The sequence below is a fragment of the Bos taurus genome, chromosome 29 (genome assembly GCF_002263795.3).
Source record: "Bos taurus isolate L1 Dominette 01449 registration number 42190680 breed Hereford chromosome 29, ARS-UCD2.0, whole genome shotgun sequence".
NCBI classification, from domain to species: domain Eukaryota; kingdom Metazoa; phylum Chordata; class Mammalia; order Artiodactyla; family Bovidae; genus Bos; species Bos taurus.
Genome location: NC_037356.1, coordinates 28,089,376 through 28,115,153, shown reverse-complemented (window position 1 = coordinate 28,115,153; position 25,778 = coordinate 28,089,376). Strand labels below are relative to the sequence as shown.

At 43.9% G+C, this 25,778-nt stretch overlaps 2 protein-coding genes across 5 annotated transcripts; both read right to left on the bottom strand.

Moving 5' to 3' along the window:
* Positions 1–3,236: 3,236 nt before the first annotated feature.
* On the bottom strand, positions 3,237–14,988 carry TBRG1 (transforming growth factor beta regulator 1). Of its 4 annotated transcripts, NM_001434876.1 has the most exons (9): positions 14,627–14,988; positions 12,934–13,004; positions 11,712–11,944; positions 10,988–11,124; positions 10,544–10,690; positions 6,618–6,715; positions 6,276–6,386; positions 5,744–5,886; positions 3,237–3,590 (listed from the first exon to the last, which is right to left on the bottom strand). In NM_001434876.1, exons 1-9 carry the CDS (start codon positions 14,774–14,776, stop codon positions 3,445–3,447), a joined length of 1,236 nt encoding a protein of 411 aa, NP_001421805.1. In that variant the 5' UTR covers positions 14,777–14,988; the 3' UTR covers positions 3,237–3,444. The 4 variants fall into 4 exon arrangements, 3 of the variants coding, with proteins under 3 accessions (NP_001421805.1, NP_001068783.1, XP_059738790.1); NR_198870.1 differs by lacking the exon at positions 10,988–11,124; NM_001075315.1 differs by lacking the exon at positions 10,988–11,124 and having other exon boundaries at positions 3,244–3,590; positions 6,276–6,324; positions 14,627–14,974.
* A 2,990-nt stretch (positions 14,989–17,978) lies between these two features.
* On the bottom strand, positions 17,979–25,509 carry PANX3 (pannexin 3). Its single transcript, NM_001144084.2, has 4 exons — positions 25,329–25,509; positions 24,203–24,345; positions 21,180–21,394; positions 17,979–18,618 (listed from the first exon to the last, which is right to left on the bottom strand). The coding sequence occupies exons 1-4, from the start codon at positions 25,507–25,509 to the stop codon at positions 17,979–17,981; spliced, it is 1,179 nt and encodes a 392-aa protein (NP_001137556.1).
* Positions 25,510–25,778: the final 269 nt, after the last annotated feature.

The following is a 25,778-nucleotide window of genomic DNA, read 5'->3' as shown; positions in this document are numbered from 1 at the left end:
ACACTGTATATTATTTAGTAATTGGTGTTTTTTATTTATTCTAACAAAATAATTTCCCTAGGTAAAGTGAAGAGAGATTTCATTTGCTTCAGTTGGTGGGTGCCCCATACTTAACCAATTTGCCATGAGTAGACAGACAGGGTTTTAAACTAATACTGTGATAACCGTTACATGTCAACATCGTTCTGCACTTAATCTCTTAGGGTCCTTAATGTGGACTAACAGGGTTAAGAATAAATATGTTTAACATTTTAATACCCACAGCATAACCCTTCCAAAGGGTTCAACAGGTGACATTTCCACCAAGGTAAAGTCCCATATTTCCCCCCTATTCTCACCGACATTGAATACTGTCAAACTTAAGAAATCTTTAATAATCTAATAGATGAAAACAATTTTTAAGTGTATAGCTAGGACAGTATTTTTCAAGTTATTTAAAACAATGATTCATAGTAGAAACACTTTGTGTCATTCCGCATATCCCCACGTGTACTGTGTGAGTGGGAGATAAACACCTATACACACAGTATAGTTGAATTCAACCTTTCAGCATCCAACGCATTCCAGTATGTTCTGTCTTCGAACTTAATTTTAAAATATGTGGGTCTTGACTGCCACAGTTGAAAACAACTAACAAAGCTGAGATTTGTAGTTTGAAAATACTTCTAGGGAAGCTACAAATGAATGCTTATTAAAGTAAACCATGCACTAACTTATGGGCTTCCCTGTGGCTCAGTTGGTAAAGAATCCACCTGCAATGTAGGAGACCTGAGTTCGACCCCTGGGTTCGGAAGATCCCCTGGAGAAGGGAAAGGCTACCCACTCCAGTATTCTGGCCTAGAGAATTCCATGGACCGTACAGTCCGTGGGGTAGCAAAGAGTTGGACACGACTGAGTGACTTTCACTTCACTTCATGCACTAACTTATAAGAACTTTTTAATATCTTTCTTAAAATGAAGCTCACTGTGAACTTGTAATTAACTTGGGCTGTAACAGAATGGAAAGATACAGATTATGTGATAAAAGCAGCAGATACCACTTCTGTGTTAAGTACAAATGGGTTCTGGCATCTGAGGTAGAGAAATAAGAAAAATGAAAAACATGCAGCAGTTTTGAGTGCTCTCCTTTCTATCCCGATTTGCTATTATCCATATTTTATTGTATTTTTGCACTGTAAAAGTTACACAGACTTGTAAGACCATAATTAAGAGTCATAAAATCAATATTAGTCACTTTAGCATCTGATACGTTATGGTGGCCAGTGTGATGTGCTCTAAAGGTGGCATTTGATTCGTCCCTCGACTGTCCAGATACAGTCCCATAAAATGCAGGCCCCCTGTTTGTTTTCTCCGTTAGTGGGTATGGATTGTAGCACAGTGACAATCCAGTTCCTCCACTCTTCCCCATCCTTCTACCTCTGGCCTCCTTTGGTTCATTCCATTCCAGCCAGCCCTGGTTCCTGGCTGGTTGACAGTGAATCATCACACAGGTACGGTGGAGGTGAACTGGCTGGGCTTCAGTGATAGGGTAAGCCTCTACCTTAATGCTGTAAGTTGAGTCCAGGAAATTCTGTTATATAGAATGCAGTTATTACACAACTAATGAACTGATGGGGTGAGTCTGTTACGGAGGATGGAACCAATCGTGTATTTGTGTTACTGTGTGGTTTCAATGTATTCAGTGGAGCCACAAAGGGGATGTAGACAAGGCTAGAGATGACTTTTTGGATCCTCCTGTGAAATGTGAAGAAGATGAACAGTGGGCCTTGCGTGAGGAACTCTGCCCGTGGCAAAGGTCATGAGGAAGGAGGCCTGGCATACGCACAGGCGGGATCGAGCCTCAGGAGGCCCCCTGGAAATTCTCGAGCATCTACCCCCAAAATCAGAGTCTGCCTACTTTACTACTTTGTGGTCTCACCTACACCTCTGACTTTATGGGGGACTGCCCCCCACCACCTCTCTCTGAAAAAGGGTTAACTTAGAGTTCCAGTTAATAATAATTCCTGGGCGTGACTGGAGTGTTTCAACCTACAAACTCCTCTGAAGGTTCTCTAGCCTGTCTTGACAGGATTGTCCGGCCACATGTGATTGTTCACAGCCTCCCAACCGTGAGAGGCACAAGATGCTCTGAACTTTCTAAAAACAGATTCTTTTGAGAAGTTAGAAAATTATTAATATAGTATTAGTGGGCTAGTTAGGAATTATACCGGTGGAGGGTTTCATTGTTGAGCCAATATTTGCTGCTACATATCTCTTGCTCCTTATACACATTAATGAATATATAGAAGAAATAAGTATTAACCTTTGATATTAATCACGTTAGACCTTAGGCTAAATAAATTCTTTTCTTAAGTAAAACCCACTACAACCTCACCCTATAGGAATGTAACTTCATCTGGTACCTTTGGAAGGTGGGGTCTGTTTTAAGAATAATCACCCCTGGAGAAATAAGTGTTCTGGTTGACTGACCGCTGTCACAAGGAGAGGGTCATAAATTGTCAGCAGGCCCCTTGGCCAGAAGATGATGTAACACCCCTAAGACCTCTGTATACATTTGTATGAAGCACCTGACTTTGATAAAAGTCAGGACTGCTGACCCCACATGACTTTTGTTTTACATCTCTGTGTATAAAAGTAGACCATGGGAAAATAAAGAATGGGATCAGTTCCTCGAAAGACTGGTCTCCCCATGTCATTCTTTCTCTCACCTTCTGGCTGAATCCCCATCTGGAACGTGGAGGCTCGTCAAGCCTACTAATTATGCCTGGGCTTCTAAGATCTGACCAGGGAGGCCTTAGTGTCTCCTCTCCTTCGGGAGAACAGGAGGACACCTGCAGCCTACATAGGTGACATAAATTCCTTGTATTGGAATTTTATTAGCTTTCCACGTAAACCAAGTTATTCAGCCTCTTTTCTCCACTGAATTTTCCTACTGAGCTATCCTTATTCTATTACTCTTTATATCTCTAATTAATATTTAATTAAAGCTATTGTATCCTGATCGCTGAAGCCGTCTCTCCTTCGAATTTCCCTGGATCCACCGGGGCTGGACCCCGGCACTGGACCTTCCAGCTTGGGGATAAGTAGGATCTGACTCTGATCACACTGACGTGAAGATAAAGCAGCAGCTGGCTGCAGCGGCTGAGACAGTCAACAACCCAGGCTCAGAATCGAGGGTGGAGGGTTGTCAGAAGGTGTAAAATTCTGATTATATCATGATGACAACAAGATGAAAATAAGCAGAACTGTCAACAGAAATTTATTACTAAAAATAAAACCAAGTTGAAGTTTTTCCCAGGAAAGCTGTCACCATGGGAACCTCTGCGACAAAATGTGTTAATTTACTATCTTCTTCACTCCTGAGTTGCTGCCTTCTTCTATATAGTCTAATTAAGCTAAAATACCCATCCTGATGAGAATGATGTGGTATCGACTCCTTTTACTTCAATCCGAAGACTGAGATGGGCTGCACGGTGACGGAGACTTCAGGTGCTGTAGGTGAGCGTCTACCAAGGGTTCATGGGTCAGGAACATGGGTTGGTAAGAAGACACAAAGGCTGTAGGCTGAAGCTCCGGGAGGTCCAAGGATCCTGGAGAAAAAAATTCCTTAAGTTCCACTGCTGCCTGGGAATCTTAGGAGACTGGCTTGATCAGACACACACATATCCTTTTAATTCTTTCAATTCGTTTGCATCTGTCAGCCCAATTCTGCTCTTGTTTGATGAGACAGGACAGATATTTACTTCTACAATGAAGCAAACTGGCTGAAATACAGCAAGTAGTGCTGGGAAAGCTGGAGAGCCACATGTGAATCAATTACAACCCCACACCCTACACAAAAAAAACTCAAAATGGTGATATAAGACACGACACTATAAAACTCCTAGAAGAGAACACAGGCAAAACATATGACATAAATTGAATGTTTTATGTTTTCTTAGGTCAGTCTCCCAAGGCAAAAGAAATAAAAGCAAAAGTAAACAAATGGGATCCAATCAAACTTTAAAGCTTTTGCACAGCAAAGGAAACAATAAAACAAAAAGACAACCTATGGACTGGGAGAAAATATTTACAAATGATGCTACTGACAATGGTTTTGTTTCCAAAACATACTAATAGTTCATACAGTTAAAAAAAATTAAAACCCAATTGAAAATGAGCAGAACATCTAAACAGACATTTCTCCAAAGAAGACATACATATGTCCAATAGGCACATGAAAAGATGCTGCTGCTGCTGCTAAGTAGCTTCAGTCACGTCTGACTCTGTCCAACCCCATAGACGGCAGCCCACCAGGCTCCTCTGTCCCTGGGATTCTCCAGGCAAGAACACTGGAGTGGGCTGCCATTTCCTTCTCCAGAAAAGATGCTTATCATCCCTAATTATTACAGAAATACAAGTCAAAACTACAATGATGTACCACCTCACATTAGTCAGAATGGTCATCATTAAAAAGTCTACAAAATAATAGATGTTGGAGACTGTGGAGAAAAAGGAACCCTTCTACACTGTTGATGGAATGTACGCTGGTGCAACCACTGTGGAAAACAGTATGGCGGTTCCTCAAAAAACTAGAGTTATAAGCATGATCCAGCAATCCCACTCCTGAGCGTACACCCAGACAAGACTATAAACCATGATCCAGCAATCCTACTCCTGAGCGTACATCCAGACAAGACTATAAGCCATGATCCAGCAATCCCACTCCTGAGCATACACCCAGACAAGACCATAACGCAGAGAGATGGACACCCCTATGTTCATAGCAACAGAATAGTCAAGTCACTGACAGATGAATGAATGAAGATGTGGTATGTAAACATACAATGTGATATAACGCAGCAATAAAAAAGAATGAAATAATGCCATGTGCAGCAACATGGATGGACAGAGGTTATTATACAAAGTGAAGTAAGTCAGAAAGAGAAAGACAAATACCATATGATATTGCTTATATGCGGAATATAAAATACAACACAAATGAACATATCCACAAAACAAAACCAGACTCATCGACATAGAGAACAGACACGTGGTTGCCAAGGGAGAGGAAAGGATTGGGAGTTTGGGATTAGCAGACTAGACATGCATACTAGTATGCACATGGATAAAATGTATGGATATTTTATGGATGGATAAAAACCACACATAATGGATAAAAACAAGTGTATAGCACAAGGAACTATAGTCAATATCCCGTGACAAAACAGAATATAAAGTATATATGTATAATTGAATCACTCTGGCGTACAGCAGAAATTAACAGTGTAAATCAACTAGATTAAGTAACTTGCCTAAGGTTACAGAGCACAGTAGGTAAAGACAGAGAAGTTAACTCCATTTTCTCATTTCTAGTCCAGAGCTCTCCCTATATGACACCCATGCTGGATCCTCTGATCACTCCACTCATTTGTGGGGGGAATCCATGGAGGATAGGCAGGATCAAGGCCATGGATTTCCATACTATATGTTATGTTTCAAGTCCCACAGTGAACTTCCCCTTAGAGTTCTGCTGAGGACATCCAGCTTAGAAAATGAGCTGCTCTAAGTTCTTGGTGAGCCCTGCCACCCCAGGATCTCAGCCACGCCTTGAGACTTCTGCTAGAGCTACCTGTGGCTGGAGCAGGGAAAGCCTTTGTCACTCACTGCCCAGGTCAGTGGGCTACTCGGCGATGAAGGAAGAGGGAAGGGTAGCCTAAAAATGGTCAACTTTCAAACCAGAAGGGAAAAATAAAAAAGATACCTTGTAGAATGGGATCACTATGATCTTCATCGAAGGTGTGTCTCTGAAAGGCTTCAAAGCTTGTAGCTATGTCATTCTCTAGCTGTTCTTGTGGTGGGGGGCTGTCTCCAGGTTTGCACACATCAAACTTCACCCACTGGTAACTGCAGGACCAAAGGGAACATTATTGAGTTGTCCTTTGGCTGTTAATCCATTTGTCCCTCCAAAGCGATCAGGTATTTTTTTCTTTAGGTCTCTCCTATATATATCTGAAAAACATATTAACTAACCAAAATTGAAAAGCACAGACAGGCGTCTCTAGTGACACTTTTTCTGCAGGACTTCCCCATCCATTAGCTGTCATGATGCACACAAATGGTAAGACCTTCAGGACAGCAGGGTGCCATCCACAAGCCGCAGAAGACGATACTGTGCCTTATGTACAGAAGCAGCTCAGTAAATAGATGAACAAGCAGAGCAGTGGCCACCAGTTTAGTCCCTGGCCCACTGACCATGGAGCTTCTTTCAAGGAAATGGATTCGACCCCACTTACTTGACACATTTTCGAGCTCCTGGACAACTCTGGATCAGGTTGTGGATGGCTGGATGAGAAAACCCAAAAAAGTCAGCTCCAGATGGATGCAGGTTGGGTATTAGTTTTCCCCTAAATGGGAGACAGAGAATTTTTGCTTGAGAGCCGAGAGATGAGTATGAACACACAGAGTAATCTTTCCTGACTTGGAGAGTCTGGAGCCTGTAGCTGCCAAGATACGCCAAGGACATAGGCTAGCTTTCTATACAATAAGGGATCTCTACTCATTAAAAGCAAGAGAGAAGGTCTCACTGTACCCCAACTGACCTTTCTAGCCTGCCTTCCAATTACTGGTCAACTTACATAGCCGTGCTGATGGTCTTGAGCAGCTCTGCATGACAGGCATCAGCGGAGGAGCTGATGATAGCATTCTGGGGGTCGTCTTCAGGAACAATTTCAAACTGAGAAAGATAAAGGAGCAGTGAGCCCAGTCTTCAGGGAGAAGGTGGCAGTCACACTGCTGCTACTGCTGTTCTTCACTCTGGAGCCCGAAGCACGGTGTGCCTCTTGTTTAACTGTGTCTTGGCTGTTAGACACTCCAAGCCATAAAACAAAGAAAGGCTTTCAACTGTTTGATTCTGCACCCTTTGTTTAACTACTGTCCAGAGGGCAATGCTTAACTTGTTCCATACCTTTCCAGATGCTTTCTTATCCACTAACATATTTATAAACTATAAGTACAGATATTTTGAAACAAATGAGATTGTTCTCCACATAACCTTACATTGATTTTACAGTATCTAGGAAGAGATCGAGGCCATTTTGACTACAAATCTCCATTTCACTTTATTTTTTGAGTTGTAAAATATCTTGATTGTTTATAAAAAGAAACTGTTAGATCAAAATTCTACTAATACTGAGGAATTTTTGCCAGGAAAGTATTTTGTAACAAGTGTGATCTAGCTAACAATTCCCTGACAAATTTTCTATACTGTTTAAAGACTTTTGACAAAAAAAAAAAAAAAAAAGAAAAAGAAAAAGAAAATTCTTTTCTGTAACACGTTCTATATTTAGTCAGTTAAATTCCTTAATCAGTTTTCTATAAAGTTCAATTAAGCAGTTTCCAGTCTTTCAAAGTTTAATCAAATTATTCCACACAGGATTAATCTATTTTCTGTATATCTATATATATATACACCCACACACATACACACTATATGTATTTATAAATAGTATATATGTGTTTACAATTATGTGCATTTATCATTTTTTTTTTAAGAATCCAAAACAAACCCTACTAAGTGGCTTCTACTACTGTTAGTTTTCCTCTGTGGTTATTATTTCACTTGATTCAATCTTCCTGTGTCAAATTTCAGAGCTCTTTAAATTTTGTTAATAATAAATTATCTTGTGAGTAGTTTCAGTCAGAATGGTTTTATTATTTCAATGACATATGTTGCAAATTTAACATTCTGATGGTTTATACTGATTTCTCAGCTAATTCATGAAAAAACTGTTAACAATTATCTTCGAATATTTCAGGGTTGCTCTTCTATTTGATACTGATCACACCAATCCCAACCTTTTATATTGTGTGTACACTTATATATCCTATTCGAGCAAAGCACAGTTAAAAGCCTAAAATGTATTATTTTGGTCTTGGGATCTTTCTCTACTTCATTCTTTTAACTGTTGTATAATATTATACAAGGTGGGTATATTTTAATTTTTAACCATTCTCCTACTGATGGCTATTAAGGCTACTTTTAAATTCTTGCTATTGCAAACAATGTCGCAATTATACTGTTATATGTAACTCTTCTGTTCACATTTGTGCATCTAAGACATTCCAGAATATCTAGAAGTATCCTGGACCAAAGATTCACACATTAAAATTGTTGATACTACCCCAGCAGCCTTCCAAAAAAAGGAACTTTACAATTTTCACTCCTAATAATGCCATTTGTACTTGTTTTCCTACACGCTGGCCAACATTTGCTATTATCTATCTGATATTTGCGTATGAGAAAAATAAGATCTTTTTGTTTTATTTTCATCTCCCTAACTACGAGTGCTGTCTGCTCTCATCGACCATCTGCACTGTTTCTGTGAAATACCTGTTTTTTTTTTTTTCCCATCTGATTGCTTTTATATCTTAGACTACAAGAGCACTTTATCTGGATTTTAATCCACTGTGATATGTTTTCTTCTTGTTTGTTGCTTGAGTTTTAACTTTGATTATGGTGGCACCCCACTCCAGTACTCGTCTGGAAAATTCCACGGATGGAGGAGCCTGGTAGGCTGCAGTCCATGGGGTCGCTAAGAGTCGGACACCACTGAGCGACTTCACTTGCACTTTTCACTTCCATGCATTGGAGAAGGAAATGGCAACCCACTCCACTTGCCTGGAGAATCCCAGGGACGGGGGAGCCTGGTGGGCTGCAGTCTATGGGGTCGCACAGAGTCAGACACGACTGAAATGACTTAGCAGTAGCATGGTGGTTTTTGTCATTCAGAAGTGTTTAAAATTTTAATAGTCAAATCTGTTACTATTTTCCATTATGGCTTCTAGTTTTCACATCTTGCTAAAGAAAACCTTTCCCCTCACCCTAGGACAATAAAACTATTGTTCTATGTTTTAACATATTACAGTATAGAACATTCTATGAAGCTAAAGTAAATAAAAGTCATACTGGGATTTATAGTCAAATAGATGAAACAGAACTGTCTGGAAACACAACAAAGTATTACATGTATTTAGTATACATTAAAGGTGTCACTTGATGTCAGTTAGAGAAAAAAAGGAAAGCTCAGTATGGAATTCTCCAGGCCAGAATACTGGAGTGGGTAGCCTTTCCCTTCTCCAGGGGATCTTCCCAACCCAGGGGTAGAATCCAGGTCTCCTGCACTGCAGGCAGATTCTTTACCAGCTGAACCACAAGCAAAGCCCACTTCACTTCACTTCAAAGGTGTCACTTGATGTCAGTTAGGGGAAAAAAATGAAAGCGCACAAGGTACCTGAAAATCCTGTGTGGATGGACTAATGGCTTAACAAAAGAAACAAAAACCCTACAGAATCTGTGTTTTCAAAAACACTTTAGCATTTGTCTTTCAGGGGTCCCTTGGTGGCTCAGGTGGTAAAGAATCCACCTACAATGCAAGAGACCCAGGTTCAATCCCTGGGTTGGGAAGATCCTCTGGAAAAGGAAATGGCAACCCACCCCAGTATTCTTGCCTGGAGAATCCCATGGGCAGAGGATCCTAGTGGGCTACAGTCCATGGGATGGCAAAGAGTTGGACACAACTGAGCAGCTAACACTTCCAGAGGAAATTAAGGACCAGCTTGTGGGTTGTCATTTACGTTCTATTAGGATTCTGATTAGATTTTCCTTAAATATATAGATTTGTTATAAACACTGCTACATCAAGTCTGTCTGTTAGAACACGTTCTAAAGAGAAATGCTGCATGGCCAAGGTCATCAGAACTCTCAGCTGCATTTAAGAGCCTTCTAACAAGGATAGGAGCGATGCAGTATTATCCACAAGTGGCAGGCAGGCTCTCAGCTTCTGCTCAAAGCTTCCACCCCATTTTCCAGCCACCTGCAACATCATCAGACAGCGAAGCCTGCAACTCTGACAAGAGTCTATCTTCCCCAAGGATCAGAGGACATGGTGTGGGAAAATGAACCGTCTTGAACCACAGCACTGAGAGGATACGCAGTAAGGGATTTCCCCAGTAGTCCAGTGGTTTAGTTTGCCTGCCAATGCAGGGGACACGGGCTCAATCCCCGGTCCCAGAAGATCTCACATGCCGTGTAGCAGCTAAGCCCACGCGCCACAACTACTGAGCCTGCACGCCTAGAGCCCGTGCTCCACAAGAAGAGAAGCCACCGCAATGAGAAGCCCGCGCGCAGCAATGAAGACCCAGTGCAGCTGAACATAAAGGAATAAATTAAAAAAAAAAAAGAGCACGCGCAGGCAAAAGTGAATATGTAGTTTATCTGCTGCCTCCATTTTGGTTCCACCTGAACGGGCAGAGTGTCACACTAATCTTCCCTGAGTGTAAGCCTGAACTTCACACACAAGCAGTCTGGTCAGGCCTCACATGGTCACCACTAACGTGAGGAGCAGAACGGTTCACCGGAAGGGGTGTCAGTCGGGGAATCACACGGATGCAGATTCACATCCTGGCTCCATCACTTACTCACAGAGTGCCTGTCACAGAGAAGGTTCTCAGAAAAAGAGGGGAAAAAGAAACAAAACCCAGCAGTTATCCTTAGCGCAGGTACCTGAGGCTGCGTGCCACCATCCTTGATCTGACAGGTGTACAGACACTCCTGGTCCGGACTCCGCATGCTGGCATAGACCCGAGTGCTGCAATAGCCCACGGGGTAGATGGCAGTCTCGTCATGGAAGCCAGGTCGGTCGGTGATGATCTAGAAAAGAAAAGATCCCCTCAACTTGCCACTGAGGTCGCTGGAGAACTGAAAGGCCCAGGGTACTGTGGAAGCCTCTAGAACCACCTTGGGGCTGAAAAGAGTGACTCAGATCAGAGAGACAAAGAGCGCTGGATGTGCAGCCGATGAAAACAATCTGCTTTCCTAGGGACTGGAGGTTTTCAGGGGTTGGTCTGGATCAGCGAGGGACTGCTGCTTATGGGAACAGGGAGGGAAGGCTCAACCCCACTCCCGAATCTCTGCTGCTCCTCTCTCTTGGTCGCTGGGCTCACTCACCTCCCCCAGGCTATACACTGTTAGGCCCCCCAGTCCGATGGGGAACACAGGCCGTCCTGAGGGGTCCAGGGCAATGGGCTGAACCGGCTTGCGAGCACCTGCCTCCATTTTCTTTTTCTTGGATGTTTTCTTCAGAACTGAAACGCAAATCTGGGGTCACCCACTTTAGGTCCCTCCCAATGCTGAGGGGAAGGGAAAAAATTTACACGATGCTAAGAGCAACGAGACAATCCTGGTTCTATGCACACATTGAAAGGGCACGTGGGGCTTTTCCCCAAAGCCCTGTTTATCTTTCTAACCCGCCCACCTGGCTGCAACCAATTTCAGCATCAGTGCTTAGGATCTAGAAGCCTTACATTTTGTAAGGCCTCTGGCTTCACTTATAAGGTCAGCAATTTTCCAAGCCATCCATGTGCTCAAAGGCCACCGAGCCCATTTCCCTGCCTCTAGGAAAGACTGAACTGGAGGCTCCCAGACAGCTGGGAATGTAGGAGAAGTGGGGGAAGCCCTGAACTTCTCTCATTATGTTTAATCAGGTCTAAACATGAGTCCTCTACCCGGAGTGGCTTGAAGACACTTGGTTTTCAAGGGCCTTTACCAGGGGTGCTTAAGGACCAGTAAGAGTTTACATCATCTCTGTGGCCGAGTGTCTACCAGTCAGGACCAGGTTCTTTTCATTAGTTGCTGAGCCACCAGGACAACTGATATCCTCTCGCCAAGGTACCTTCCAGTTTGTTGTTCTCTTTGCCTTTTTCTTTTTTCTCCTTCTTGGATTTCTTCCCAAATGGTTCCTCAGCCCCAGTGCTTGGCCCAGAGACCGGCCCAGTTCCCTGGAGGGTTCCCACAGAGCTGGCCACAGTGTAAGTCAGGGGCAAACTGGAGCTGTGGGAAGGAGCTGCAGCCTGTACGTCCCCTTCGGTTAAGGCTTGTAGCTGGAGGAGCTTCTTTAGCAAGTACCTGAGGTTGGGGAGGAAAGGGAGCAAGGGGTATGAGCTTCTGTTTTGTCTCAATTCCATATTTTATTCAAGTACTAGGAAAAGTCACAAGTACATGCAAAGACGATCACGTTCACAAAAGTAAAGTTCTTATTAAACCCTGGGAAAAACGAAGCTCCAGAGGATAACACCTCAAGAAGCTAAGGATAAAGGACTACAGTGCATCCCTTCTGCATATGGAGAGCTCTTCTAACTGGATGCTGGAAGATGTTAGGCTTCCAAAGGGCACATATCATGAGCTGCTCACTCAGAGTACTCAGTTCAGTTCAGGCGCTCAGTTGTGTCCTACTCTTTGCGACCCCATTAATCGCAGCACGCCAGGCCTCCCTGTCTATCACCAACTCCTGGAGTTCACCCAAACTCATGTGCATCAAGTCAGTGATGCCATCCAGCCATCTCATCCTCTGTCGTCCCCTTCTCTTCCTGCCCCTAATCCCTCCCAGCATCAGGGTCTTTTCCAATGAGTCAACTCTTTGCGTGAGGTGGCCAAAGTATTGGAGTTTCAGCATCAGTCCTTCCAATGAACACCCAGGACTTGTCTCCTTTTAGAAGGACTGGTTGGATCTCCTTGCAGTCCAAGGGACTCGCAAGAGTCTTCTCCAGCACCACAGTTCAAAAGCATCAATTACTACATACTGAATAAATATTTGTAGGAAAAAAATGTAGTTTTTAATTCCCTGGCTTTTATAATAGCCCAGTTATAATACCACATTACTTATTAGATGTGGTCAGAGGGTTTTGTTGGAAAGATGGAGAGCGCTGTTTCATCATCACAGTCTAACATGACCTGGGTTGCTATGAATCAGTACCACAGGCTGTGAGTTTCTCTGGACCACACTGGTGGCCGGTGCAAAGTACAAAAATCTTGATGGAGGAAAAAACCCCCAAGAGCACCAACACCATATCAATCACCAAAAATGTGATTCTGAACACAAAGTGACCCCAGCTCACCGTCTCTCTTCTTTTGCTTTAAGAAATTTTTCCTCAAGACGAGCAATTTCATCACAAATAGCAGCATTTTCCTTGAAGAAAAATTTGGAATATAATCACACAAAAGGAATAAAAGATCAAAGTAGGCTGAGAAGAGGAGCTATATTCCAAACCAAAGAGCTATGTGTTGCTATGGAGAAGAAGAGCCAGTCTACAGTGCAGACAAACTGTAAAGAAACCTGTAAGTAAAGGTAGGGCCAATTTCTACTATGGGCAGAGTAGTAATTTGGAAACTGCACCACCTTCGAGTGAAAAGGGGGAGTTAGTAATTATTTTGCCAGAACAATACGGCAAAGTAGGGTGTCCCAGAAAAATCAACACATATGGTCACCTTAATTAGGGTAGCCATCAGCAGCGAGAAGGCCATACTTCTCAAATCTATAGATACTTTACCTCAACCCTTATAACAATAGGGAACGTCCTCATTCCCAAGTGCCTTGACTCTTAGGGAGCTTATAAAGCAACCTAACCCAAAGCAAAGCATACAGTAATGAACCTTAAAGAGAAAAATCTGGATGGAACAAAATCAAGTCTAGTCTATAAAATTTTAAACTTCACAACCTACTTATATGTATTCAAGCATCATCGTTCTTTACTGATGGCTCCGTTCATCTCTCAAACATGAGTCCTGAGGGGACTGTTTCAATCTGGATGTTCCACAGTTGGGACCTCAAACGTTGAACGATCAAAACAATACCTTTTTTCTTCACGAAACCTTCTTCATGGGTCTGATGGAACCAAGAGTCTAATAATAATACAAGTGCCAAGCTTTAGGTACCGCTAATATTTAGGGATAAAAGAAAGGCAACATCAATTAGATACCGAATCCTTTAAATTCTGCTTTTCTTACTTCTCTCCAGTGCACATAGCAGGTGGCAAATAAATGTCCTCAGAATAAGTGTTCTAATTTCCAAAGCTTTCCCTGTGCGTCCAAAAAAGCTAAGGGATGTTCAAATTTTGGTATGCGAAGAGGTAAGGTGTTGATTCACATGTGGGAAGACATTTGAGATACTTGCTATCTCCAAGCACTGAGCTGAGCTTGAGCAAGCCACAATATCGTCTAACAGTTGTGGCTGGCAAACCAGAAAGAGTTCATTCATTCAATAAACCTGCTGCACCTACAATAAAAGATCAGCAGAAAACTCGGAAGACTCACAAGAGAGCAGAAGCCGGGACTATTGAAAGTTTCATGTGCCTGTTCAGGGAAGGGGTCGGCTGTGGGTGTGCGGAGTGCATGGGAACAGGATGCGGTAATGAAGTAATAATAGAATCAGGTGTTTGACTTGTTGGAGTCAGGGCTCTGCCAGAGTTCTCAAGTTTCTTTGGAGAACCAAAGGCATTTCCAAGGATTCTGCGGCAATAAGGAAAATGACTAACGCTTACTGACACATCTTCTAGGTACTTGCCCCTTAACTTTCCTCATTTAATCTTCATTAACTCAGCAAGGTAGTTAGTTATTAGCGCTCATTTGCAGACGAGGAAACAGAATTACAGGAATTATGTAATTCGCACATGGCTAACCACAAGTAATGTACCCTGGAAGAGCTAACATTCTATTAACACTGCCACTCTGGGAAGGGGAACAGTTCGGGGAAAGATTTCGCGAGTTAGGAGAGGCTAAAGGTGGAGAAGGCCCGAGCGCCGGCATACTTACAAACACCGTGGCTTTGGCCGCTCTGCGCAGCCGCAGGTACTTGAGCCGGTACTTTTCGTTTTGACTCTTCTTCGGGAGCTTTTTCATCCTGGCTTTGCTGGACTGCAGCGGGTCTCGCGGCGAGGAGGCCAGGCTGCCCAGCAGGCTCATGGTCCGGCCCCGCTATGGGGGCTCCAGGGCGCGGCCTGCATCGGCCCTTCCGCTGAGGAGCGGCCCTCAACGTCGGCTTGGTCTGGGCTGGGCTGGCGGGAGCGGCCCTTTAAAAAACGACCTCTCTGGAAGGTTCACCAGGCGCCTGGCTAGGCCAGAAATCCTGTAACCGAACCGACTCCAGGCACCTCCTGCACTTCCGCATCTGCCTCGGAAGTCAGCCGCGACCGGAGGTTACGTCACGGCGTCAACCTCACGTAACTTCCGGTGCTGGAATCCGGTCTCGGCAGGGCGGATCTGCGGCTCGGGAGGCTGGGGGGAGGCGGGGCTTGGTGAAGAGGGAGAGCGGTTGGAAACGACCGTTTGAGACGTTGTGTACATGTGTGTGTTTAGCTGAGGCTTGTTACTGTTGAGCTAAAGACCAATACACAAAAATCACATGGTTCCTAAGCCCGAAGTGTTTTAGCACCTCTTTCCCACATTCCTTACAGACTGGCCTTCCCCGATTGTACGACGCGCTGGAGCGCATAAGGGGAGTGCTGTTGTCTTTGCTTCTTTTCTTCATAAAGCTGGCATAGATGTTTCCTGAGGGCCTAGTACGCTGTCATTTTACTGGGATTACAGTGGTGAATAGAAAAAAGAAGTCCCCTGCTTTCAGATTAGAATCTAGTAGGGAAGATGGAAGATTTAACCGGCACTTTTAATAAGGGGCTTGCACTAAGTAGGCACTCTATATGTTTGCGTAAGGAAACCAAAAGTATGTTTCTGTGCTTAAACTTATATAGCTCTAACTCTGTAACCAAGGTCTGCCTAAAATCATCAAGTAGAATAGACAGTTCTTTAGAATGCGGTATTGGTAACTGTACCGGGTTGGAAGGTAGAAGGCTTGCAGTATTCTTTTTTTCCCCCCAGCCATGCCACTAACTAGAGTGAGCCTCTGGGTCCCAGGTTTCTCAAAACTGAGTATGCTCTTTAGAATGATGAGGTGAAAGACAGTTATAAACTGAAAGATTCTGTACTGATACCTAATTACTATTGTGTATACTCAAAATTTAGATTTCTAGAATTGTATATGGAAATTAAGAAAAATATGTACACTGTCAAAACATTAAGTTACTGGAGAAAAACCTGAAGCTTAAATAAGAAACTTATGATCAGCTAAAAAAAAAAGAGGTTTAGAATAAAAAATCCAGGTACTTCATTTCTGGAAATTGTAAGAATAGTTGCAAGAGTCCTGATAAAATGGCTTTCCCACAGAGAGAAGGTTATGAGTCCTTTATGTCCATCTGTAGTGTAAGCTGCCCCGTTGGACCTCATGTTTCTAGTGTGCTTTTACAAACATACTCAAGGCAGCCTTATGGATTCATGTCTGGAAATTGCCAGGAATACTTTCAGCTGACCAACTATCCATACTCATGCCTTTCATACTATAGATTGGCACTTTACCTTGGAACCTGAAAATAGGTTGTTCTAACTGACAGGAAGTTTTCTTTCTTCTTTTTTTACCTTTATTTGCTAAGAGCCTGATTTATTTGATGTTCAGCTGTATTTTGTCCTTGCAGGCTTCGTGATCTGACTCTGTTTTCACTATTCCTCTGCATATATTACATGTATCCTACCTAGTGGGAGGGAAAGTACTGTCATTTATCTTGGTTTGCAAGCTGCTCTGGCCAACGGATTTCTGTGGCATTTACATTAACATTTTATTTTTCATTAGAAATACTTCTTTATGATTTATAAAACAGTTCATGCAAAATTCAGAAAATATAAAGATTTTTAAAAATTCATACATCTGCCACACGAAATGAATCACTTTTAACACGTTTAATTTTTTAAATTGAAGTATAGTTGATTTACAATATATTAGTTTCAGGTGTATAGCATAGTGATTCAGTATTTTTGCAGATTATACTTCATTTAAAGTTATTACAAGATAATGGCTATGATTTCCTGTGTTATACAGTACATCCTTGTTCTTATCTGTTTCATATGCAGTAGTTTGTATGTTTCATATTTTAATGCACATTTACATAGGTTAGATGATACTGAATGTAACATTTCCTCTTTTGTTCACTTACCACTGTTATAGTCATTTTGTAATGTTATTATAACATCTTTATAAATGTAACTTTAGATGGCTGCTTAATATTCCAGTTGTGGTGTAATAACTTTACATAATTATTTATTTCCATGTTTGACTTTTTTTTTTTGTTTCAAACTAGTTTATTTAAGGATTCCAGTTTCACTCCTCAATGAAGTGAAAGTGAAAGTGAAAGTCGCTCAGTCCTGTCCGACTCTTTGCGACCCCGTGGACTGTATAGTCCAATAGATCTTATGTATTTCTCACATGCTTCTTTGCTCTTTAGTTCATCTAGTTCTGAAGGGTTACCAGGTGTTACCTTCTTGATCAGTCAACCATCTTCATAACAAGATTTGTTGACACATTCTGGATTTTCTGCTAGAGCCTCATTCATTTCAATTATTTCTCCTAATGGAGAAGAATAGAACTCTCTAGTAGCTTTTATGCTTTCCAAAGCATCAGAGTCCTCTTGTTCAATTTTTTCCCGACTTCAGGCAGACTACAGCAAAAACACCTCCCAAAGCTTCTTGTTCCTTATGTATTCAGAAGAATATTTATTTATTAGTGTCTATGATGACACAGCCTTTAGGTAACTTATTTAAGAGGAAAAGACAAGTACATGGGCTATATTAATATAGTGTAATAAGTTTTATCTCAGAGGTAGGTATCAAATGATATGGCAACACTCAGTTAGGGGAGGAGCGTTTTCTGCCCAGGAAACCCTGGGCAGACTTTGAAGGAGAGCATGGTAAACTGAGTGTTTATCCTAGAAAGGTCATGGAGTAAATACAGTGGGAAAAACCTGCCTCTATGAATAGCCTATAGAACTTTCTCCCTTTTTACAATGTCTAGACTTCCAGTTTCAGTTTTCTTCTTGTCATATTATGCTCTAGACGTAATATATATATATTTTTTATTCTTCAGCTCCAACTTTCAGATTTGTTTCCATGTGATGATTTTATCTTCTCATCTTTGGGATAACATAATATAGGATCTTCGACTCAGCTAAATCCAAGCTTAGCAATCCTAACTTGGGTGTTTTTGTATATTAGTGCATGAGGCTTGTGAAAAAGGGGAGAGATTTTTACTTTCCATAGGACTTCTTGCTTCACAGTTTCTTAACTATGGATTTTCATCACACATCCCATGGGTGAGATGTTTAGGTTTTGAGGGTTCTAAGCCAGCCAATAAAGTCATGAAATCAACCACGGTGTCAATGTTGTGCTTCTGGGTGGCTGTGTCCTTCAGCGCACAAAGGACACTCAACCAGCTAAAAGAGACGAGCTCAGAGATGTTGGCTCGGAGGAAAAGAAGGATCACATTGAGGTCATTGATGGGACAGCCCAGCATTTTTCTGCTGAGAAGATCAAAAGCTGGGAGCATCTCGTAGATGGAGAGGAGCCGTTTGTCCCACCGGCAGAGCCGTGTGAGGTTGTATAGTATCACTGGAACCAACAGGGTGTAGATGGCTACGCTGGCGAGACTGACAATCTGGAAGACAGACAAAGAGGTCAGCCTGCATGTGATGAGGTCGGGGATGTGGGTCTCATCATGTAGCAGCCCTGTCTTGATGGAACAGCTGAATTCCTCTTGGAAGAAGACGTCCAGGTGAAAGTGGCCCAGGTATAGGTAGGTAGCGGAGGTGAAGAGGAGCAAGAGGGCGTTCCTCAGGAGGTAGGTGGCCACTAGTGAGTGTGAGCGCTGCTTACAGGCCAGGTACCGCTCCAGCAAGGGGAATTCAAAGTACCGTTCTTTCCGAGCCCTGGGCAGGGGAAGAAAGCAGCCAAGTTTAGGAAGAAGCATTTAAAACTGTATCCTGAGGGGGCTTCCCTGGTGGCTCAGTGGTAAAGAATCCACCTGCCAATGCGAGAGACGTGAATTCAATCCCTGGTTTAGGAAGCTCCCACATGCCGAGGAACAACTAAGCCCCTGTGCCACAACTACTGAGCCTGTGTTCTAGAGCCTGTGAGCCGCAGGCTTATTTGTCCCATGGCGTGTGGAACCCACATGTTCCACAGCTACTGAAGCCCACGTTCCCTAGAGCCTGTGCTCCGCAGCAACAGAAGCCACCGCGGTGAGAAGCCTGCGCACCACAACTAGAGTTGCCACTGCTTGTCACAACTAGAGAAAAGCCCATGCAGCAACGAAGACCTGGCACAGCCAAAAAAAAAAAAATCAACTGTATCCTGATGTACTTCCCTGGTTGCCCAGTGGTTAATACTCCATGTTTCTAATACAGGGGTCCTGGGTTCGATCCCCTGTCAGGGAACTAGATCCCACATGCCGCAACCAAGACATGGCACAGTCAAATAAATAAAATTTAAAACAAAAACAAAGAAACGATATCCTGAGAGCTGCATGGGGGAAGTAACAAAATCTGTGTATCCGGCATGGTATTCTTGGCTCACAGGAACATCTGTCTTTTTTGAGCATAACCACTCCCCTCCCCTAAAACAGGTATGTGAGTGTATCTTAATTCTCCAAGTAATGAATGTAATGCAGTAAACCCAGCAAATGATCAGTGAGTAATAAATGACCGATCACTCTGGATTTCTGCCTAGCAGGGCAGACTAAATCTGTAAGCTGAAGCAGGATTCTTAGGAAGCACTGATTTATTAAATTAGCACAGGACTGGGGTGCGGGGGAGCAGGGATTCTAAATTACCATGTTCTGGTTTTCAGTCTGCTTACTTTGTGTGTGATTTTTAGGTCAGTTCATTCATTTTATAAAAATAAGTGTGCTTACAAGTGTTTGTTGAGAGTTGTATTTAGGTATATGTAATCCAGTCTCTGCTCTGAAGAAGCTTGCTGCTGCCAAGTCGCTTCAGTCGTGTCCAACTCTGTGCGACCCCATGGACTGCAGCCTACCAGGCTTCTCTGTCCACGGGATTCTCCAGGCAAGAACACTGGAGTGGGTTGCCATTTCCTTCTCCAATGCATGAAAGTGGAAAGTGAAAGTGAAGTCACTCAGTCGTGTCTGACTCTTAGCGACCCCATGGACTGCAGCCCGCCAGGCTCCTCCATCCATGGGATTTTCCGGGCAACAGTACTGGAGTGGGGTGCCATTGCCTTCTCCCTTAAGAAGCTTACAGTCTGGCTTTCAGGGAAAGGGCAGAGGAGACATGCAAATATGAAATGAAAATAATGCTTGACTTGTTGCTAAAAGATGGATACAAACCACAGTAGTTGTAAAAGTTAGGAGACAGACCACAGTATGAGCTGGAGTGTTCAGAAACATCTCTGGAGAATGTTATTTTAGATTGGTCTTCCAAAGGTAGATAGGGTTCAGAAAGATAGACAGGGGAGGAGCTTTTTTCAGAGGATAGAAATGTGCACAAACTGGGGTTTCAAATCTTAGCTCAACTGTGCTTAGAGGGGGCCTGCCCTGGCCACCCAAATTAAAACTGTGCCTCCCTCCACCTCCCAGCCTTCCTGAGTCCCTGACCCTGGCTCAGTTTTCTTTATCCACTTATCTTCTACCATATAATTTATTTGTGTGTTATGCTCATTCATTGTCTGCTTACCCTCAATACAATATTACCCCTTCCTCCCTCAACACACGTGTACACAGACATCTCCATAGCACCCAGAGCTGTGTCTGGTGCTCCATAAATGAGAAATGAGTGCTTAAATGAATGAATGGCTTGTTTGGGAGAAAGGAAGGAGACTGCCCAGGGGGCATGGAAGGTTTCCGTTACTTGGAAGTTTGAGAGAAGCTTGACAAAGTAGTTGATGACAGTGTGTGGAGGGCCTAGGAAAAATATTTGGGAGAACTTGGATCTTTTTTCCTGCAGGCCTGGGAGAAGCCATTTAAGTTTCTGTAAAAGCGATCTTTCAGGACTTCTCTAGTAGTCCAGTGGTTAAGAGTCTATCTGCTAATGCAGGGGACATGGGTTTAATCCCTGGCCCAGGAAGATTCCACATGCCATGGGACAAATAAGCCTTTGTGCCACAACTACTGAGCTCGTTTGCCCACCCTAGAGCCTGTGCTCCACAACGAGAACCACTGCAATGAGAAGCCCGCTCGCTGTGCAGTCAAAAACTAAAATAAACGAATAATTTCAAAAACCTCAGTAGAGATTTTTTAAGAAGTGGTCTTTCAGAGGCTAACCCCTTTGTGACACTTTGCGTTCACCTGTAAACTGGAGGCACATTCCTTTTCCCTCTTCCTGTACAGAGATGATAGCGCATTAATGAGGTGATGTGTTAAGCACTTTGAATTCTAGAGAAGGATGGTGCAGAGGAGAGTTTCAAGATTACCCTGCAAGGTACCATTTTAGTGCTCGGCAGAGTCTTTCGGAAAGGAGTGGAGGAGACAACTCACTTCTCCAGCTCGTCCCAGAACACATCAGTGTCTGAGCTCTCCTGTCGGATCTTCAGCATGTGCTGCACCAGGCGGATGGCGCGGTTGTAGGACTTGTCCAGCTCGCTAATGATGAACAGCAGGTCCGAACTGAGGGCCGGCACGGCTGCATACTGCCACAGCAGAACTGGCAGGTACATGGCCACAGCTAGGGCCAGCAGCGAGTAGGGGAGGGCCTGCAGGGGAAGAGAAAGCTGAGGAGGGCAGCCCAGGGTTGCCCAGACCTTGCACCCTTGCAGAGAGAGTATTGAGGGAGGGATCTCATTCGCTGATTCCTGTCTCGGAAGGGGAAGGTAGAGAGAGAGAGAGACAGACAGACAGACAGAGATGGGAAGGAAGGGAGGAAGGGAAGAGAAAGAGCACTAGCTGCCTGTTCCCACTGCCCATGCATGTTATCCTGGGTTGCCACCTAGAGGTCATGGCCATGGTCATTATGTCAGTCTAGGGGAGAGCACCTCATTCCCAATCTTCCACTTTTCTTGCTCTGACCACTCCAGATTCTTAACATCAGACATCCAGAGTTCACTAGCCTTCAAAATGCTGCCAGGGGCTCTGACATGGCTTTTATTTCGACTCTTCAGAGAGGAAGTCAGAGCCCCATTTCCTCCATGTAGTCTGCCCACCACCCCTCCCCACTGCCCCCTCTCCCCGCTCCCCCTCACCCCCATATGCAGTGGCTTTTTCTCCTCTCTGGATTCTTGATAAGACCAAACTACACATCAGGCACTGTCTTGGATTCCTTGGGTGCTGTGTCTGGTCTCTGTGTGTGGAAGCTGATGTCGAGGTCTGTATAAATTTGGTGTTCTTCATTATAATGTTTGCTCCCTGAGATGAAGGATTTTTCCTTATGGTTCCTTTTCACATTCACCACACCTAACAGGTTAGGCCTACTATTTTGCACACAGTAAAAACTCTACTTACAGAGACTTAGTTAAGGACATGTGTGCTGGGTACTGAATATGCATTTTTCATTCAGGGTCAGGTACTATCAGTATTTCTATTTTATAGACAAAGAAACTGAAGCATGAAAATGTTGAGAAACCCCCACAGGGTTATGTGTCTAGTAGGTGAGTGAGCAGGATTTGGATCCAGGCAATTTGATTTTGGAGTTTAATCCCTTAATAAAGGGGCTTCCCAGGTGGCTCAGATGGTAAAGAATCTGCCTGCAGAGCAGGAGATGTGGGTTCAATTGTTGGGTCGGGAAGATCCCCTGGAGAAGGGAACAGCTACCCACTCCAGTATTCTTGCCTGGGAAATCCCATGGACGGAGGAGCCTGGTGGGCTACAGTCCATGAGGTTATAAACAGTTGGACATGACTGAGCAAATAACACACACCTTTAATAAATACTTGACTATAGCTTCTCCAAACTATAGTTTGAAGAAAAAGAGGGAGGGTGCATATTTGGTTGTGTGTGTGTGTTTCTGAACTAAATGAGAGACAGGATAGGAAAGTCATATCAGGCCACGAGAGAAAATGGGAACATTTTCACTCCTGTCTAAGAAATTATATTTCTTGAAAATGAACTCTTCACCCTAGAGCTTCTGTTTCAATAGGTTTAAAGTGGAGCCAGAGAATATGGGCTTAAAGAGCTCTCAGGACATTTCATGATTGACAATTTGATTCTCTTCTGACATGTAAATCCCCGCTGCAGTACTTTGAACTTGTTACTGTCTAGATCCTGCTTGAATACTTCCAGAGACAGACACCTCATGAACTCTTTCTATGAAGTCTCTGTTTTTTTTTTTTTTTTTTATTAAACTTTTTATTTTATATTGGACTATAGCCAGTTAACAATGTCATGATATTTTCAGGTGGACAGCAAAGGGACTCAGCCATACACATACATGTATCCATTCTCTCCTAAACTCCTCTTATATCTAGGCTGCCACATAACATTGAGCAGAGTTCCCTGTGCTATACAGTAGGTCCTGGCTGGTTATCCATTTTAAATAGCGCAGTGTGTACACGTCGCTCTTAAACTATCCCTTCCCCACACTTTCCCCCTGGTAAAATCTCTGGTTTTGTCTGGGTCCTAGAACTGTGGCTTGAGGTGTAAATTGTTATAACTATCATAAGCTGTAAACTGTCATAACTAGAAAATGCTATGAGTGACCTCTGTTTAAAACTGTAAATTGTACGTACATATTACTTCTGCTCCCTCATGAAACCTCACTAGAATGACAATAAAGGGACCCCCCCATAATCCTGTAAGGACAAGGAAAATAGGAGAGGAGACAAGAGCGACAGTGTGTTGAAACCTGGGAAGCAGTTGTGTAATAGAGGGTACCAGCCTGCAGAGAGGATGTGGTGTTGAGGTAGGGGCCACAAGCTGCTTTTCACCACGCACAGAAGCAGAAAGGCTCAGGAATGGGAGATAACCAGATACGTCTGAAAGTGGGGATGCACGTGGAGCTGGAAACAGGAATACTGAGAAAACAGACCCGCAGGTCCTTTCTGAAACATGATGCCCTCAGCTAACCACCCTTATGGTTTATTCTTTGGAAATGTTAAATCAGACAGATTCTGCACTTGGGTCCATTGAGGGCAGGGGGCCATACTGAGAATGGGGGACAGGGGGCAGTGACCTGTGTAAGTACTGGATGTTGACACCCACAGTTGAGTTCCAAGAGGATTGGCAGACAAGCTTGATGCCAACTGCCTGCTGCTCCCTCTGCATAAGTTAGGGACTGACTGATTCTTCTTGGGAAAACTGACCAGTCCAGAATATCAGATTGCAGCTGTTATCAGCTGATATTTGAGGTTTTCCTAATGAAATGGCCCAAAGAGGTCCCTTTAAATTGACTGCTTCAACCCGAGGCAGTCAGATAAAAGCGAGTGAGCAAATATATGACCAGATATTCGAAGAATGCCTGAAACATGAAAGTCAATGACCAAAATAAAATGGCAGGGGCAGGCAAGGAGAGAATGTAATGACTCAGTTCCTCCCCCTCCACCCAGCTGGTAGAGCCCCAGCCACTTTACCTTGTGAGGCCAGAGGGATTTCGTCTTGGACTGGCCAGACTCATCCTGTTCGTGGTGAACCAGGGAGTCCCAACAAGAACTGTCCACGTAGGCAGCCTGCCGGATGCTGAAGTTACTGGGACAAAAGCAGCTGATAGGAGACCCTGAAACAGGAACAAAGCTTGAGGCAGCCCTGGGTAGGGGTGGGGGAACAGGGAGCTGGGGGACAATCAGTTAAGAGCTTTCCAAGGGTCACTTCCAGAACTCTGACCATCTCTGTATCTGTCAGGCACTGTCTTCTTCCCAGGCCCTAGCTTTCTGGGTGAATGAAGAAGTAGGGGGAAGCTGACACATCTCCCTGGGAAAGTTGGTGAGCTCACTACGTAACCAGAAAAGAGAGTCAGAAATCCCAAATCAGGGACTCCCCTGGTGGCCCTGTGGCTAAGATTCTGTGCTCCCAATACAGGGGGCCCAGGTTCAATCCCTGGTCAGGGAATTAGATCTCACATGCTGCAACTAAGACCTGGCACAGCCAAATAAATAAATAAATATTAAGAAAAACAAATCCCAATTCTGAGAAAGCTCACGTTGTCTTTAATAGAGGTGGCAGATTTGCTGAGTTAATCTAGCACCTGGACCACTCAGTATATGTATTTGTTAGTGTTTCTGCTCAGGGCTGGGGTTCTTGAAGATGAGTGGATTCATTGATGCTGTGATGACACAGCATTTATTGAGCACCCGTGTTGCTGTCAGGCTCTGTCAGGCACTTAACATGTGTTCTTAAGTCAACAATCCAGGAGGTAGGGAGTAAGAAAAGGCCCCAAGAAGATAAGAGATTTATCTAAAGCTTGGCTAACTAAAACGTTTAGAGGTCCTGGAAAGATGATACAACTCTAGTATCTTCCGTCCACATGAAAATCAAAACAAACTAATTATTGCAATGATTTCAAGCATACTGGAATTAAGGCTATTTTTTATTGCAAAATTTTGGAAGTGACTTTCAAAGTTTTTCTGCGTCTCAGCTTTGCTGGCATCCTAAACAGATGCATAATCTCCCTTTTGGGTGATGCCCGGCCCAAGTCATGCGATCTGGACAGGGTGGGGGCTGTCTTGCTTCAGGGCCTACTGGGGCTTGGAAGCCACTTACCGGAGGAGAACTCCTGGGCAAAGGCTAGTGACACCAGCAGCAGGGGGAAGCCCACGGCTACGAACTTGACCATTCGGTCCAGGGGAAGCTCCAGACGCAGTCCTTTGAGGCGGGGGCCCTTGCGGTCGGGCAGCAAGGCATCTGAGAGCATGTACTCTGCAGCTGTGTGTGCGAGCGACATGCTGCTGTTGAGCTTGGGCCCAGGGCTGGCAGACGGGGGTCCTGGAGAGTGGGGTCCCGGAGAGTGGAGTCCCAGTAGGTGGCAGCTTCAGGGAGCAGGCTTTCAGCAGATGGTTCCTGCAGCCTGGGCCTCACGAGTATCTGTGTGAGGAGCGGGCACTGGTTCTCTAAATAACTGGCTAGGCCCTGAGCCAGGCACCTGGTAATTAGAGGGAGGCATCGCCCAGTGGGTCGTTACTGGAGGAGGGTCGGGTGTCGGCTGGGGCTGGT